Raw genomic sequence first — 18,233 nt, 5'->3', positions numbered from 1 at the left:
TTTTGGTATCGCTACATAGCCAACGTTAGCATTAGCAACTGTTTACGCACTAGTCTAGAAGAAACATTGTGAGTTCAGCATCAAACTTTGTTCCCTTACTCCCTAAGAGCTGTCTCCATCGGTGGAGAGCAACACCAATGCTTTGCTTCTGTTTCTATCACCTCTCCTGTTCCCTGCGGGTGTTGGTTGTGGTGGTGCTAATGGTTGCTTGCCAAGAGCTTCAGCTGTCGTCGTGTGTGCTGTTCCATCCATTGATTAGCTGACTTCAATCCTCTCATGGACGCCACAGAGCTTCTGTTATTTCTTTACATTCAGTTGATAAACTGCAACTAAACAGACTTGTATGTTTTATGATTGAGAAATACAAAATAAGAGATTTTTCCATCTTAAACTCAGGTTCCCCAGTTACACAGCTTTAAAAATCGGGTAAAGGCAGGCCTGAACTACAGCATGTTACAATAGTAGGAAAATTCCAGACATTATTTCCTCTGGCGGTGAGTCACACAGACAGGTAGACACCCTGATCAGGTGTCTCTTGGCATGAAGAGTGTCTCCAGCTCTCCACTAACTCATTCTGTTTCTCTGCAGTCAGACACACAAATGAACATGAACGATTACACACATATTTCCTCATGCCGCCTTTTTCTGTTGGGTCAGAGCCAGACATTTAATGAGCTTTATCTCTGTAGCAGAGCAGCTATATGAAAAGCCATTTAACTTCTCAGCCCACTTCATTATTCTCATCGTCTTGCAAAGGCTGGTCTAAATGCTAATGGATGTACTGTGTGTATATGTGTGTGTGTTTGGCTGTTTAAGTGTTTTCCTCCCATCATTTATTCATGAGGGACTGTGGGATCTTCAAGTTTACTGTATAACCACAACATGAAAATATTTTCTTTGCGTTCCACGTGGAGAGAAATGATTAATTTTAAATGAACACATTCATACTATCGTTTAGAGTAGCTTTTATTGATAACCAGGGCTGGATATCGGCACTGAAACAACAAAACTGCAAAATTTGGAAGAGCTAAAAGTGAATTTATTCTGCCAACAAGCAAAGTACTATACTTTTGAATATAAATTAATTAAAATGTTAATTTTTATCTTAATTGTTCACACATTTTCCTTGTATATTGTACACCAAAATGGGCACAGGAAGCAGTTGAAGGTGGAGTTGCAAAGATCAGTTTTGGGAATTTGAATGTAAGACAGTCAATGATTCAACAGAAAATCAATCAGTCCTAGTCTAAACATTATGAAGCTGCGTCGTCTTTTGAGAAAATGAAACCGTCCTCATCTGTTTCATATTGTCTCTTACAAAACGTTCAGCTTATGCCTCTCTGCAACAACAGGGAACAGTTTCATTACACCCACAGTCTTCCTAATCCCTCTCTGTTTATTTCACTTCTCATCAGTGGCCTCCATCTCTGATCCTCTCCCTGCAAAATAATTAGCTTCCTCAAACAAACTGATGTGTGAAAACTGAAACGACAGATCTGAAACGTCATTTTTCCATCTGAAATACTCATATACACTTAAACCCACTCTGGCCTGCCACGTTACTTTCCTCCTCCAACAACAATACGCATCTGTTTGAGGAAGGAAAAGGAAAAATCTGACCTTTTGTGAGGCTTCAGTTCGTCCTGGCACAGACAATCTGCTGAGCTCAGACAGGAGGAGGAGGAGGAGGAGGAGGACGAGGATGAAGAGGGAGGTGTGACATTTTGCAGAGTGACATTTTCTGAATGCGACCCACTGTTCACAAAGAAACCTCCCTCCTTTAACATTTTCACTCCTCGTCTCTGTCTCTTCTCACTGTAGTAAACACTGTGGCTCCAAACCTCTCCTCTTTTTTAATGAAGAGATCCACAGCAACCATGTTGTTATCTGGGCTGTGGCTCAGCGGTGCTTTATTTACCTCGTGTCCCCCGGTGGGACTGCGCTGCCCAGTGAAGGTCACCTCAAGCTGGGAGAGGAGGCGTTAGAGGAGACAGGCTGGAGGTGACCTGCTGGGTCTGCCCTCATATTAACACACACCTCATCTATCTTTCCCCCGTTTCTTTAGTTTCTTTTTCCTTTAGTTGTTTGTTTTTAATTCTGTGTTGTTCAGTCTCTCTCTCTCTCTCTGTATTTCCTCCTCATCCTCTCTCAACATTTCATGCTTTAGCTGTAGCTTTGTGTGTCAGGAGTTTTGTGTGACTGATGAGCAGTCATGAGCAAATCTGTCTGTTTGGAGTTTTGTTTCACTCCAGCTTCCTGTTCTTACTTTCATCCACTAGATAACAGCCTGTCAGTGTCGATGACTAAAAGATACTATTGACAGCTCTGCTTATACCATAGCTGTCTGAGCTAATATTAGCTTCACAGACTGACTTAAGGTTGTGATTTAGAGCTTTTGCCAGTTTCCATCAGTATAGCAGGTCTGCAGATTCATCAGAATATAAACACATACAGCCTAAAGACATGAGGCGCAGGTGTAGCCCAAAGCTAACTCACTGGTTCCATGGTAACATTTTAATCTCTTTTTACATCACTCAAAATATTATGGAAACTAAGCTAAGCTGAGCTAAGACATCTAATAGAGCTTGAAGGTTCATGTTTTCTGAATAAGCTTAAGCCTGTAAATACACAGTTTAAACTGAGCAAAGTTAAAAAAAAATTTACACTATTACCACTATTCCTAATTGGCTAGTTTTCATTTGCACATGGGGATTATGTTGCACACTACTTGAAAATAATGGGACACAGTCGGCTACATCTGTTTTGGACTTTACGATCACTTGCTTGAAATGTGATAAGAGGCCTTCTTTGGTTGAGCCTACACTGTGGATAGGGCTCTAAACAGACAGTGGCCTCTTCTTTCCAACTGGCCAACTTATGGAATTAACCCTAATTAGGTACAGCTGAATAAATATGCCAGCAGTGGTTGTTATTTCTGTAAGATATTGAAAAGCATGCAGAAAGAATAAAAGCCACAAAAACTGCAGACGTAGACCTGCACATGTTGACCACTGCAGACAACGGGTTGAAAGGTTGTCCTTATGCAAAGTTTGCATTTTGCAGCCAAAAATGACCATCTGAGTTTTTCTTCCTCTTTCACCCTCACCCCTCCTCCCCTCCCCTCCCCTCCCCTCCCTGATCACACTGTGTTTGGGAGGGCATACATGACCTCATGCTGACCCAGCGGTGGAGTCTTCTCAGAAGGTCTCTTATCTCTGCCCGCCGACTGTGGGTGTATCTCTGCACCAACATTTTAACTTGTGGCTATTTTCTGTAGCTGTGGTTGTTACTGCAGCCGGCGTCTGTTTGCAGTTTCACACAAAGGCTAGAGAGCATTTTTCCTCTACAGCAGGTCTTTGGAGGTGGCAGAGTACTCCTCAGCATGGCGCCTTTCAACCTCAGGCTTTTAGTTTAAAGACGACATCACTACTCTGCCCCGACAGCTGCAGCACACAGATAGAAACAGAAGATTAGCTGCAGCTAACCCGCTGAAAAACACAGAGAGGACATACGCAGCAAGATTTTTTAACTACATTTGTTGTACATTTTAACACCTGACAAAGCCAGCTGACTGATTTCTCTGCAGTCACTGTGCTCTGGCATGGCTCCTTGGGTTTTTGTTTGAGCTGTCATTTCAGTTTTTCAAACAGAAAAATCCTGGCAGCTCTTCTGGAAAAGCCTGATCTGTCCTTGAGTATCCAGCCAAACAAGTTTATGAAAATTTAGAAGCAGGCCATGTAGTTATAGAGTTTTGGAATCTTATTTAATTTTGTAAATCATGGTTTATTTGATGGGGCAGAAATTCATTTCATCATCTAATGCACTTGACATAGTTTGCAGACTGGTTTCACTGAGTGGCACATTTTTTAGACTAAAGTGTTCAATAAAATTAAAAAAGATAATTTCTTCATTAAAGCCCCAAAGCAGCAACTGTGAAAGTCCTGAGCGTCAAAGCTACAAATATCAGGTTTCTCCCTTTTTATACAAAACACACTAACACAGAAAAATACCAACCTTATTAGAGAATTTCTAATTAGTTGAGTCCTAATTAATCACTACAAAAGCCTAACCTTGAATTTAATTAGGCTCAGAGTTGCTTCCCAGACTTCGACCTTCTCCTCCTCTGTATTGAATGTTCAGCAGACAAAAGCTAATCAGGCACAGACTGATGACTCCTGCCTGTGATATTTCTCAGCAGTCATACTTGTGTTCTCTCCATAAGGTCCAAATGCTTAAATAAAACTGAATTTAGGGTACAGACACCCAGACACTGACGATACAATGATGTACAAAGTGATTAAAATGCTTTAAAATGTGTTAAAATCTGCAAACATCACTAAGTTATATTGAATATTAATTTCATTTTTGTCTGAATTCTTTTTGTGTACTTTAGGTAAACCAGTGTAACCTTTTAAACACATTTTTTACATTTCAGCTCGAGAAAAACATGAATGATTGAATCCATGTCATAGAGAAGGACCCTGTGGTGTTTTCCTCTGTCACTATGGTGATTGAAGGGTGTGGCGAGCAACAAACCAGAAATATTGCAGTAGTGAACACCGCAATCTAACGTCTAAATTAAAACCTGTCAGTCTGTAGTTTTGGTCCTTGTGTGGAGTGCAGGTCTGTAACTGTGACATCCGTTTTTTGCCTACAGAAGGGGAATAAGATGTAGGTACTGTAATTTCAAGATGTGCACAGAAAATCTGTTTCTGTCTTTTTCTCTGCCTCAGTTTATGGGGCTTTTACTTCATATAGATAGCGTGTCATGTTCTGTGAATTATCTCTCCAGGGAGAGTTTCTGGTCTCAGGTTGAGGATGACAGTTTGAAGGTTTTCCTAGAGGTCTCTCCAGTTTTTGTCTGACCTGTGAAGTTCCCAGTTGGCTGATACACCGGCGAGCTGGACTGTACACTGTGTGCGATGAATGGTTCCTCTGTTTTCCCTCCTCGCTTTCTGTTTCTGTCTTGACAGAGTTTTTTTTTCTGAAAACAGGAGTAAGAAAAGAAAGTCCACGATCTCGAAGGTGTGGGTGCTGTCTGCGGTTCGAAGGGTCTGTGTGGTGAGGTGGTTTGCCTTGCTCTAAGGTCCAAAACTGAACATGCAGTCAATTCAGAGGTTATAACGTGGTCAGCCCGTAGCTGTGTTGGTACGGTTGCCATTAACAACGTCGCTGAGAGGCAGAGGAGATGCTGTGCTGTTACTGATTAACCATAGAACGCTGCACAGATAACAATCTCACCGGGAACAACGAGAACACAGAAACCATAAATTTGCCTCGAGCTGTGGATCCAGATCCAAATCTCTAACGATAAAAAGAATAATCTGTCCTCATCTGAAAAAGTTAGCTTTCCCTGCAACTGCATGAGAGGGTGCAGTGTGCTTTACCAGCTTCCCCTAGCGAAACTATGTGCGCTGAGATCATTTAAATGTACTTGAAGGAATTTGAAGGAACATTTAACCCACTCAAAGTGTCATTAAGAGTAACTGGTTGCTTATATTGGAGTAAACACGCTTGAAGCTGGTGTTGCCAGGAGCCAAGTGCATTTTGGAGCTGTTTCCTTCAGACGGACTTGAATTTGACCTGTGGTTGTTTTTATGGAAACATTCCTCACAGTTTTCTTTCATGTCAGCATCTGAATGAGATTTTTTTCCTCTTTTCGATTGTGGCATTTCAGCTCATTAAATCATTTTATCCTCCATGGTGTTATGTGGGAGACTGTGCATTTTTCTTTTTGGGATTTTTTTTTTTGTCTCCGAGTTCTTGCTTCGCGTGTGGACAAACAGTTTTCCACAAACCACAGCTGAGGATAGGCAACATTTGTCCTGGCTCACTTCACACTCCTCCCTATATTCCCTGCATCTCCCTGCATCATTCACATCCATCTGTCAGACTACTTTGCTTCCTTTCCTTACATTTTTCTCTCGCTGTCATATTTCTCTCTCCCCCCTTTTTTCCCCCCTTAAGTACCTTGTTCCAGCTTGAACACAGCTGGAACACATCAGCACATGTATCAACTCCATGTCTTCACACACACACACACACACACACTGATCACTGACGCAGCAGTACAGCCCATGCCCCCGCTGACAGACAGGAAGCAGGTATGATGCAATGTAATCCTGCTCAGACACATGTGATTAATCTCATGATGTAACAGCCTGAATTCTGTCAACTCACGTGACAACTCGAGGCAGACCACTAACCTGTTCACCTCCAGCAGCAACAACAACACACACACACACACACACACTCAGCCACAGTCAGCAGAGGTCAGGTTCAGACTTGTGTCTGTATCTGTCTCCACATTTCACAGAGCACCTTTCACTTCCCCTCAGTCATTTGTTTCTAGGTCTGGGTGTTAAATATTTTGGTACCAACTGAAACGTGTCCATAGCTGAAAATCGGCGAGTGTTGAAAGCTGTCAGTTGTTTGATAAAATAGTTTTTTGTTTGCTTCGATATGAAGGTGGAGTTTCTTTCTACCTGCAGTGGATCCTTTGGGTCCTGTGGGTTGCTGGGTGGGGCCTCCATGGATCTGGCTTGTTCCAGATCACCCCACAGATGCTGGATCAGATTGGGATCTAGGGTGTTTGGAGGGCCAAGTCAACACCTGGGGCTCTTTGTCGTGTCAGTTTTTGTGGTGTGCTGGAAAGCATTGTCGCTGTCGCCTGCAGAACATTATACTGTGACAAGATGATCAGTGTTATTCACTTCACCTGTCAGTGGTTTTAATGTTGTGGCTGATCAGAGTATATCACTGAGTTTAGACAAGATTTAAGATTTAACACTTCTCAAAAGCTTCTTTGGAAAAATGAAAAGCTGAAACTCAAGTATTGTACTGGCACTAGTATCAAAATATTTCAAACAGCATCCAGACATTTTTCTTTTCTCTGTGGAAAATCTTTTTTTTTTTATTTAGTTATTTAGAACAGGAGTTTGATACAAGATTGTGGATGCTTTGGTCTCTGTTTTAGAATAATAAAACATGACACTATATTGGTTCATCAGAATGTCCTTAGAAATTATGGAAGGAATTGCTGCAACAGTTTTACAGAAATTTCACAAGATGATGTCTTAAAATGCCTTTTTTTTCTTGGTCTTTGCATCTTGAGAGGTTGTTGTACATGTTTATATTCAACAAAGTAAATAGGAAATATAGTATAGTTTTGGTATATTGTACCAGTCCAGTGAGGAATCAGTGTCCCACAATGACATTAACAGAAGATGCAGTTGAGGAAATACACTGACCCGCTGCAACACAACCAGTCAATACGGGTGAATGCAGGTGATGAATGTAGATACTTGCTGAATGGTGGGTTGGTGAAGCAGCAGGTACAGGCTGTACTGTGAGCGCTCTGTCTCCTCGTCACTGTGCTGACAGCAAACACCAACCAGCTCAGTAGCTGGAGGCCAAACAGCAGCAGAACCAGGTCTGTAGCACCAGCAGGTCCAGACACCAACAAACACCTGCCGCACTGATCTTTTTAATGGAATTTTCTCATAAGCACGCAGCCGAGACGTTACAAGAGAGACGAGCTGAGGTAAACAATGTTATTCTAAGTATGTAATGTTCCTTTAGTCTGCTGACACTGTGGGATGACTGAGACATTAGACACAGCTTAAGAGGCCTGAACACATGATGATGATTCCCAGAGGAGAAGCTGCTGTCACCAGGGTGCAAATTACATTTGACACATATGCACCATATACTGTCTGTGTGCAAAGGCCCAATAACACCCAGGGGGATGAGAGATCACTTATAACCTGTAATGAGGGAAAATTAAACAGAAAAGACAAACAAAAACAGGATTATGTGAATTTAAAGTCACTGTATTGCAGCTTACTCTTTCCAAAACACTTCCTGTTTGCAGCTGCACTGTCACATGACACACAAGTGCTCAAAGTGTTGACAGGAGTTTCCTTTTAGGTGTCAGTCTCCACAATCAACTATAGTATATACGGTAGGTTAAAGCTGAAAAAGGGAGCCAGTCTGTAAAATCTGATGGACCGCTTTGGGTGAATATTTTACTGTTCAGCCTGGTCTCCTCACAGCTAATCTGAGGGTTTGTTTAAAACCTGGTGGATCGTCTGTCTGCTGTTTCTCACTCTGGCGACCTTAATTTTTGTAATGTGGCAATGGATTTTATTTTTCCAAGAGAAATAATAGCCAGACCTACAAGAGCTCCAGGTACCAAACTACTGCTCGGGCTAATTTTTTGTTGGTTTTTGCAGATGTGACAAACACAGATTTTCATGAGATTTCCTGTCTCCACACATGAATATGTTGTCATGTTTACGGTAAACAGGCTCCTCTGTTAACAAGTTCCATTCAACAACTGATAATAAAGAGAAAAAAAATCTGCTGAATGTTGAAATCTGCCTTCCACTGTGGTCTGTTCAGATGCTGAGGCAACACTCCAGCACTTCTCTCGTGGTCAGCCTACACTCCCACACACAGCGGTTTTGTGAAAAACAACCCAACATGTGGCTGTTTCCTCACTAAACCAGCGAACGCAAACAAAGACAACTCCGACAACAAACCTCATCCCTTCATTCCTCATGGTGCACTTTGCTGCGTAATGCCGAACCATCCATCTCCCCGTGCTGCACATTTGCATCCGCTGCATTAAAATTCACTTTCCAGCCAATGAGAGGGGGTGGGGGGGGGGGTTGATTTTACAGCACTTCTTCAGCCGTCAGCTCATTGAATTCAACAGTCAACACACTCCAGAGCCAGGAGAGTTTTTAAATCACGTTTTGGATCGTCAGGCCTCTTGTGCTGCCAGAAAAACAATACACAAGATTGATAGAGGCTCTTTTTTTTTGCTGTGTGGGCCTGAGCTGCAGTGAAATTATAAAGACTGTGGGAGAGGTGCTCTGCTGACGAGCAGATCTGTCTGTCCACTGCCTGTCTGTCTGTTCGGTCAGTGGCAGGATGATGCTCCAAGTAAACGACCACTGATGAAATCTGTGTCCATTAACGTGCGTTATCTTTGAGCTCTTTGTTAGAGAGAACCTCAGCTGGGAGCTCGGCTTCAGCTCCACGCGGTGACAGATGTGATAGATTGTGGATGTGCATGTTACATTAAAGTGTGGCGTGGCTCTCTGCGGGACGTGACAAAAGATGGATGTCGGCCCAAATGTAATGCTGCTAGAGTCTAGAGGGAAGCTGGGAGGGAGGGGGGAGGAAGAGAGAAGGGAGAAGAAGATTATGAAAACTTGGTTTTACTTCCCTGTGAGTGTCAGTTAATAGATGACATGCACCACACATTATCTACGTGACTTTATCTATCCATTAATCATGTCCTCTGGCTGTTATTTAGTTTAACTGATGGCTGCTTTTGTTCTTTGTTAACTTGTAATCACTCTGTAACAGTAAAAGATGATGTAGTCGGATCTGTTTTTTATCTGAAGGATGTTGGATCACAGAATTGAGTTGCTGTGCTGAGCATTTAGTTGAGAGACAGTCATCATCTTTATTTCACTCCACGCTTCAGATTCTCCTCTTTTTTTAACCACTAAATCTACAGAATATTCCCTGCTCTTCAGGAGGCAAATACAAGTCGCGAGGTTTTTTAAATTAAAACCTTTCTTGTGAGGAGGAAAAGCAAAGCTATACTGACATCTGTGGGTTAAGAGGTAAAAGTCTGTTGAACCTCTGACCGCACTGATCATGACCACTCTAATCTGTAATGCAGAGTTGCGCTGGATTGCAACACTGTCACTACGAGCTGCAACGCCAGCAGGATTATGAGCTGCTCATGCTTTTGCTAATCTCACATGAAAGTAAATTGAATATTTTGGGGTTTCGGTCTGTCGATCAGACAAGACAGGTGTTTCAGAGAAGCTGGTGAACCTGGAGCACTGAAGGTCACACTAAACAAAGAACAAGAAAAAGGTCCGGCCTCATATAGCTGATACTGATCCATGACAAATTGACCTAATTGGTGCAAATTGTGTGGATCAGTTTGGACATCTCAAACAGATGATGCACTGCAGTGTAAATAAAACACCCCCCCAGTCCTGACCTCTGCTCTCCTTGCAAACAGCCTCCATGTTTGTGCTGTAGACTTTGATGTTGACCGTGTCAGACAGACGGGTGTGTTTACTCGTCCCTCGTCTGCCGGTGACACAGGAGGAAATAACCTGCTGCACTAACGACTGAACACACACATTGCAGCCGCCTGTGTCTCTCTGCCTTTGTAGAACTAGAAAGAAGATGTTTGCATGTGTGTGAAAATGTGTTTGAGATAGAAAGGCGAGTGTGTTTATACTTCCCAATGTCACTTCTCTGCTTTTATGCTCTGAGTTGTGCAGAGAGTGTTGATAGCAGCGGTCTTGTAAAGCTGTGTGTGTCTGTGGTGACAGCTGTGATACATCACAGCCCAGCACACACACACACACACACACACACACACACACCTCTGAGCTGTCTTCCATGTTAGTACATTTCATTTTCAGCCTGTACAAGAAGCTCAGATCAGCAGATTGTTTGTAATCACACGCTGCCTCCCTCTGCAGATTGTTGTCAGTCTGCCACCTGCTGGTTAAACACGGAGCTGCAGCAGGAGGACCGGCTGCTAAAAATGAATTCAGATGTATTCAGTGTGCTGCAGCACTCAGCCTGTGTTACACTGAGCTCACTTCCTCCCAGAGGCATCCCATCATTAGCTGCACAGTCTCATGGTGGACAGGTAGAGGTGTTTCCTCTGCTCTGGTAACATGTTTAAATGAGGTGACAACCTGATCAACTCTAATCAGTCTTTTAATTCAATCAGTCACTTTTTCTAAAACTGAACAAACGGCCAGAAAAGCATGAACTAACAAACGGTTATTTAAGGAGTTTATTTTGATGATTTTCTATATGATTTGACACATGTTTACAGTATTCTGATATCTGTTTATATCCTGATTTTATATGTGTACACTCATACAGTCTGTATCTGAACACTTCCTGTTCCACTTCCAGTAACTTCACTTAATATTATATTGAATGAATAAACCTTTTAGACTGGAGATGGATTGTTGTATATTGTGACAGTGATATTCTGCAAATACAGCAGAGAGTGAAGAGTGTAGTTAATAAATCTTGTCTGTCTCTGTATCTCTGAACACTTTGGACCTGAAACTGAAGTCTGAAGTGCGAGTACAGTTTGCTGGGCACAAGCAAAAATAATGTAATGAAGATTTAAGTGTTTATTCCTTTAATAACTCTTGTTGCAGATTAATGAGCAGTACTGAGGATTTTAATATGAATCTTCTCTCATTGTGAGCTTTTTACCTTCTCTCCTCACTGTACACTGGCTTTCATGAGTGCAGCTGAAGTGTGAAACTGTCTTCTGACTCATGAAGCACAAGGCTGTAGACGAGTAGCTGCTCTGACACGATGTGAAGCAACACGTGTCCATTAGTTTCATATGTTAATGAGATGCAAAAGTATTCACCGAGGGGGCCTGCAGTGGCTCGTTTACTCCAGCCTGAGTTAATGGCTGCAGATAGCACATGATTACACGGCCTGTGTGTGTTCATGGGTGTTTATCGCTGTGTATTTTACTGGTTTGTGAGAGGAGTGTTCTGGTTCTGGTTTTACTGGCGGAAGCTTTCACTAAAACCGTTTCCTACGTGCAGCCGTCTGGGAGCTGCTGAGTGTGTGTGTGTGTGTGTGTGTGTGTGTATGTGTGGGGGGGGTTAATGTGGGGCGTCCAGATGTTTTCTGGAAAAGTCTTGTCAAAGTGCTGGTCCACCGGCGAGAGAGGAGAGGAGGATCTGAGCCCTGTTTCCATGGTAACGGCAGATGTTTCCAAAATCGTTTGAACCAGAATACCACACGCAGTTCTGCGTGTGTGTGTGTGTGTGTGTGTGTGTGTGTGTGTTGGCTGTAGTGTATTTTCTCTGGAGCGTCTCTGAGGAAAGCTTGGGGCTGTTAAGGAAGTCCAGAGGAACTTTTCCTTTATTACACTGACAAACTGAATTATAAATCAGCCTCTCTGCTCGCTCTGCAGCTGTTTGGTGACAGAGCGAGCGAGCGAGAGAGACTGTCATGGCTGAAAGTGTCGGTTAATGACAGAGGGAGCTGCCATCACCCCGCTGAGTGCCTCTTACACTACTAACTGCTCTAAAAACAGGTGTGTGTGTGTGTCTGTTCAGACAAGTGTGTGTGTGTGCGTCTGTGTGTTGTGGCCATGTGAGAAGGAGGTGTGGTGTCAGCGAGTGTTTAGCGTTGTGTTTTATGACTTTGTTTTGGCTCTCAGCCCGCTCTCACAGGGAACCAGCACAGTCTGACTACAGTTCCTGGGATTTTTCTGCATCACTTGAAACCAGGTTTAGAATATACAGGAGATTTATACAGTCAGGTCTGACTCTGTCAATGTGTCAGCATTTAATTACAAAATCAACAACCTGATTAAAACTCAACTTTAGCAACAGGGTGTTGTGCAGTGTACTTTTATTTAAAGTAAACAAACCATGTACACACTGAATGTTTGCTGTGTTGGACTTGAGCCCTCAGCAGTTGACTGATTATTTTCTTGATTAACCGATTTATAAAATGCATGTCTCATGATCCCAGAGCCAGAGGTGAGGCGATATCTTGAAATTGGCAGCAGTCTAAAAGGATTCAGTTTACAGTGAACAGAGAGAAACATCAGATCCTCACAACATCCTTGTTTTAGATCAGATTATGTGACAGGAAGCAAAGGCTGTGTTATAGTACCTGATACAGGAAATCCTGAGGCATGTCTGATCACCTTCCTCACATCAGATTATTCTCACGCAGTGCTTATATTTCGCTGCATCACTCCTGACTTTTGTGGAGAAAATTCTCTTTTCTGATCTGATATATTGTGAACGATGTCAAAGGAGGAGTGCAGCATGGAATCATGGGTAAAGACACACTTGTACAACCTTTCCTTGTTGTCACTTCCTGTTTTGACGACATTGTGTCGAAATATGATTTGAAGCATCATGTCTGAATAAAGTCTAACAGGACGTCTTGTTCTTCTTCTCTCTCCGTTCTCTTCATCTCTCCAGAAGGAGTTTGCAGCTCCCCCTCCTCTCCTCTTCAGGAAGCTGAGTAATCCCGACCTGTCGCCCGCAGCAACCGCCGCCACGAAATCCAAACTGCACCGACAGCTTAGCCAGGATGAGAGCCGGGCCCGACGCAGCAGCATGGCCATGACCGGTACACACACATATACAAGACTCACACACCTACACACAAGGCTGGGAAGATAAAAATATAAGATGTTTTCATCTGATTGTAGAACTGTATCACAGCAGCCTTTTTAAATCTAGTTTTAAGATAAAATAAATAAGACACACAGTCCTGCTGCTGTACAGAACCAAATAATTCAACAGTCAACTCATAAATACCTGGATAAAATAAATCCAAGACAGTACGTGATTAAATGAAGAAGTTGAAGCTTATAGCAACATGTTACTTTTTAACAAGTTTAGTTTAGCTAACGTTAGCATTAGCAGCTGTTTACTCACTGGTTCAGCATCAAACTTCATTCCTTTACTCACCAGGAGCTGTCTCCAGCAGTGGAAGGCAACACCAATGCTTTGCCTCTAATTCTATCACCTCTTTTCTTCTACTGAAGTTAGCATGCTAACCAGCTAGCTCCAGCCCAGCCACCTGTCTAGTCACCTTTTGATAGGGTCCCACTTTCCATCCAGTCTGCCCTGAGGAAGACAGATCCTTTTTCTTTTGAAGGTTTAAGTCCCATAATATTATGATTTTAATGACTTTATTTTGGAAGTCCAGTGGCCCTAATACTTCTTTCTATATATCTGATAGGTACACTTCTAAACTTTGCCGTCTTTGCTTCCTTTGTGTGTTTGTATGAAGCTGCATCAGTGAGGCAGGTCACAGCAGTCAGCAGCTGCTAAGTCTTTGATCTCACCATGGTCTACATATGATCTCCAACAGTTTGAACACTTCACACCCTCAGTGTAGTTGTGTTAATCTTTGTTCACACAGGACAGGTGTTACCTGAGGTCATCCTGTGATGCAGGATAACTGCAGAGATCGTCCTTGTCTCTTAATCCTGTGCCAATCTGCCATGTCCATAATCTGTAACAGTGAAAATTCCACCACAGATTATCTGCCATGTTTCACCAAACAGAGGTCATGTGATGATATTGATCCTCTGTGAAGCAGCAGCTCAGAAATGTAGGGTTGGTTGTGTTTTTCTTTTGTGTGTTTCTTTTGTCTTTTTGGTTTAGGAAGTGACAGCTGCAGCAGGCATGATTAATGTTAGCTCTTACTGAGTTTTAGCCTCTTTGAATTTCAGCCAGTTTTTCAGGTTGGAGACTCGTTATGTCTGAATTTGATGTGGATACGATTCACTTCAGTTTAGTGAAACACAGACACGTCCTCAGGTGATTCTAGTCCAATGTGAACAGATCAGTGTAAAAGCAGGTTGGTTTAGTTTGGGTTGAGTCTCCATTTTCTCCTCCCTCCATCCACAGGTAAGCAGCTGCTGCCTCTGTCCAGCAGTCTGCACGCAGGGGTGAGTCAGCTGGCCTGGCAGGGGCCCTCTGGAGCCTTTGGAGGGCCGGGGGCCGTCGGGGGAGCATCTGCAGGAGGAGGGGAGGTCAACAACCTGGTCCGCATGAGGAGCCAGACCTTGGGACAGTCTGCTCCATCACTCACCGGACTGGTCAGTGCACAAACCCAAAACACACACACACGCAGAAGCTGCAACACTCCTCATTCTTAGATGTGACTTTGGCTGATGATCTGCACACTCACTGTGAATCAGTCTGACTCCGTATGGATCCTGTCTGTTAGACTGAACCTCTGCCAGCTGAATGCAGGGAGGCGGACTGAGGATGACTCAGGCTTTTACAGCACACACACACACACACACACACACACACACACACACACACACAGACAGACACACAGAGGCACTTAACATCCACAGGAACACTTATTTACTCACAGCTGAGAGGAAGTAAATGGAGCAGAGATGGCAGTTTGTGTGATGTAGTGTAGTGTGTACTCTGCCTTGTGTGTTTGTGTGTTTGAGAGTATAATGGGTCAGCATGCAGCACAGTGCAGTGCTGAGTCCAAATGACCGTAGTGTGGAAGAAGGCTGCTGCAGTGTGAGTGTGCACTTTCTCGACTCTGACTCCTGCTGGTTGTAGAGGGGATTATAGACAGAAAACTAAACATATTTTTAACATCTTTTCATGTTCACTTTTTATTAGTTTGAGTTTAGAGGTTATTTTCTTTCTCTCTTTATATGACAACGTCTAAACTGTGTTTTTATCTGGGCCTCACAGTCTGAGGGCAACATCTTCAATCATTTTTTCATTGTCATTTAATCTGTTGATGTTTATTCACTTAATTGTTTCTTTTATAAACTTATTTCAGACGTCTTTAAATTACTGGCCAGCAATAACAGAATCTAAAACATATTGAAAAGGAGAAAAGAAAACAAATTGAGGAGCTGATTGAGTTTGTTAAATGACTGAAATGATTGAAAGTATTTTAATAATCTTTTTATTTTAAGGTATTCAGTTCTCCTGGACCCACCCAGTCATCTTAGTTATAAAGAACTGTGTTTGATTTAGTCATTTAGAATTGGCAGCTATTCTTCATCCAAAGCTCAAATCATATTTCTCCCAAACAGGAGATCAATTTGCTCACCCTGCTTTTCTTCTTGTACATTTTTCTGACATGACTAACACTTAAAATCATCCCCATGTGTTGAAAACAGAAATGGTTAAGAAGTGAAAAGGACAAAATAAAACCAGAGACTGTGACACCCGTTAAACATGAACTGCAGCTGAAAGCGTCCAGCAGATGGCAGCTGTGTTTAATGTGAGTGCTTTGTCTCACATCTGCTGAGTGCTGCAGCAACTTAATCACAGTTTACTCACTTATAAATCACATGTTCCTTTAGCTCATTTTTGGATGCGTTAGGTCTTTTTTTTTCAGCCTCATAAAGTTTATAAAACACATAAAACTCAGTCCTGTGTTCAGCAGCTCTCCATAGACTCAGCACATACAGTCCATAAATATTGTGCCAGGGATAAATAAATATCCTCCTCTGTGTTTCTGTGGCTGAGCTGGTTAAAGGACCACCATCTGTGGTGAGTGTCAGTTGGACAAAAATCCATTAAGCTAAAATGAATTGTGTCTTTAGTTTATTTTGGCGGCTTTGAATGACTTCATAATTAGCTTTCTCTTCCTCCTCTGTGAGTCTCTGGGAGGCATTGCTCGACACAGCCAGCAGGAAATTGTAGCTTGGATTTAAAAAGGGAAAATGTGATCTGCAGAGTTATTCTAGTTGAGCAAATAATCGCAGGTTATTATATTTCTCAGGGGCAAGTTTATTAATGTTTTCCTTTTTCTTGGCAGACTCATCCCTCTTTCCTGCTCACTGTTACTCTCTGTCTCTCTGACCCCGTTTCAGTCGCTCTCACTCTGTTTCTCAGTAAACAGCAGTTCATGCACATCATATTTCAGCCCAGTGTTGTTCCTCAGGGTCACGGCTGTCAGAGGTTTTTATATTACAGGGCTTAAAGCTCCATCTCATGGTTTGAATTGACTTACATTAGGATTTAGGAAGAACACCTGAGCCCCTCTGACTCACTTGTCATGTTTCTCACCAGTCTCCATCTGCTTTTCCTTTCACCTTCTGTATCATATTTTATATAATACAGGAGAGAGGGGGGTTTCTATCTGCCCTGTTATTTTCCTTTTTAAAAGGCATTTTTAAACCTGAATCTATATTATATATATTATATTTGTGGCTGTTGTGACTGTTTTCGTGTCGTTTTTTCAGATTTCACCATGAAATCACAGATGTAGTTCCTCCATGCTTCTTACAAAAAACAGTATGAATCTGCCTCTGAAGGAATGTAAACAGCAGCAACAAACAGAGAGCAGACAACATTAAATCACATACATACAGTCCAGTACAACAGCACCACTGACCACACCAGAAATAATAAACATGTGCTTTAGTTGAATGAACACCTCTGTGAAGGTATCAACAAACACAGAACATTCTAAACTTCATAAATGATGGCAGAGCTGTTGTATTGGATTGCATTAGGCTGTGCAGGTGTCCCACTGACTGAACCTCACAACATCAGTCCTAAAATGTCCGATTGTTGTTAAGCTTCTTTCTGTCAGACTCAAGGATAGACATACTCCTGCTCTGAGGAATTTCAGAAATGGCTCCAGGAGAATTTGATTTAATGCTCAATTTCTGGTGCAGAATTATTTATTGCAGTTTCTGATGATTGAAATAAATTCCTCTGAAAATACCTCACTGAATACAGGTAAAAGAAAAATAAGCACACTCGTCTAGAACTGTGATGGAAACCTGTACATTTATAACGTCGTCACAGTCAACAGTTTTCCTGATAGTTGTATAGTAACCCCTGTGTTTAGGTGTCTAAGTGATAGCCAAGATATAACAGTTAATATTCATATATTACTTTGGCGTTCATCACCTATAAACCCTCTTTAATGCTGCCACAGTGGGAGGATTAGCGTTTAAGAATTTATTTGTCCCCTTGGTGTTGGAATTAAAAAGTGTGCCAGGCCACACAGAACGTTAATGGACAGAAAACGTCCTCCCTCAGGCTCTGGACGTGTGTGTGTGTTGTTAACACCTGTGTTGTTGATTTGTGTGTGTGTGTTATGAATGGAGTGTGTGTGTGTGTTGGTGAAAACATTTGCGGACACCCAGATGGTGTTTACCTCTAGACTAATGGACGAGGGTCTGCTCGCTCCTGCTTCCCGTCTCTCTGACACACTTCTAGTTTTGTGTGTCTGTGTGTGTGTGTTTTCCAAGGGTAATGGCCAAGTATTGCCTGGTAACCCCTGCAAGAGCCAGGTGGTGTGTGTGCTTTTGTGTTTCCAGTAAAATTGGCCCTAAGTGCTCGGCACCTGGACAGTACATGGAGTTTTTGAAAAAGAAAGAACATGGTTCTTTTTTTTTTTCTTTGAGAGCTCAGTTCTTTCAGCGAGCAGCTTCATTCACTGAAGGGGTGAAACTTTACAATAACACACAATCAAATTAGCATATTATTAGCATTTGTTTTGGAGGGAATAAAGAAATGAAAGACTCTGCTGGAAGGGGAATACAGAGCTGAACATGAAAGTGGAGTGCTGCCGTATTGTTGCAGCCTGTTTTTTTTGGCACATCATCATTAAACACAGTGAGACTGTGCTGGGGAGGGAGACAGATACACCAGAGTTTGAAA

The 18,233-nt window shown here is 42.4% G+C and overlaps 1 protein-coding gene and 1 long non-coding RNA gene across 2 annotated transcripts in view; one reads left to right on the top strand and one right to left on the bottom strand.

The window, feature by feature from the left end:
- The window catches only part of mast2 (microtubule associated serine/threonine kinase 2), a 142,188-nt gene that overhangs the window by 18,734 nt on the left and 105,221 nt on the right, over positions 1-18,233 (top strand). Inside the window, 2 exon segments of the mRNA XM_051077267.1 lie at positions 13,032-13,182; positions 14,475-14,665. Of these exon segments, the coding sequence (XP_050933224.1) occupies positions 13,032-13,182; positions 14,475-14,665 (342 nt within the window).
- On the bottom strand, positions 951-4,272 carry LOC127143471 (uncharacterized). Its single transcript, XR_007814911.1, has 2 exons — positions 4,015-4,272; positions 951-3,443 (listed from the first exon to the last, which is right to left on the bottom strand). It is a non-coding gene; the product is annotated as an uncharacterized LOC127143471 (long non-coding RNA).

This window comes from Lates calcarifer, linkage group LG17 (genome assembly GCF_001640805.2).
Source record: "Lates calcarifer isolate ASB-BC8 linkage group LG17, TLL_Latcal_v3, whole genome shotgun sequence".
Lineage (NCBI taxonomy): Eukaryota > Metazoa > Chordata > Actinopteri > Centropomidae > Lates > Lates calcarifer.
The sequence above is the reverse complement of the archived record's forward strand: the minus strand, read 5'-3'. Positions and strand labels throughout refer to the sequence as shown.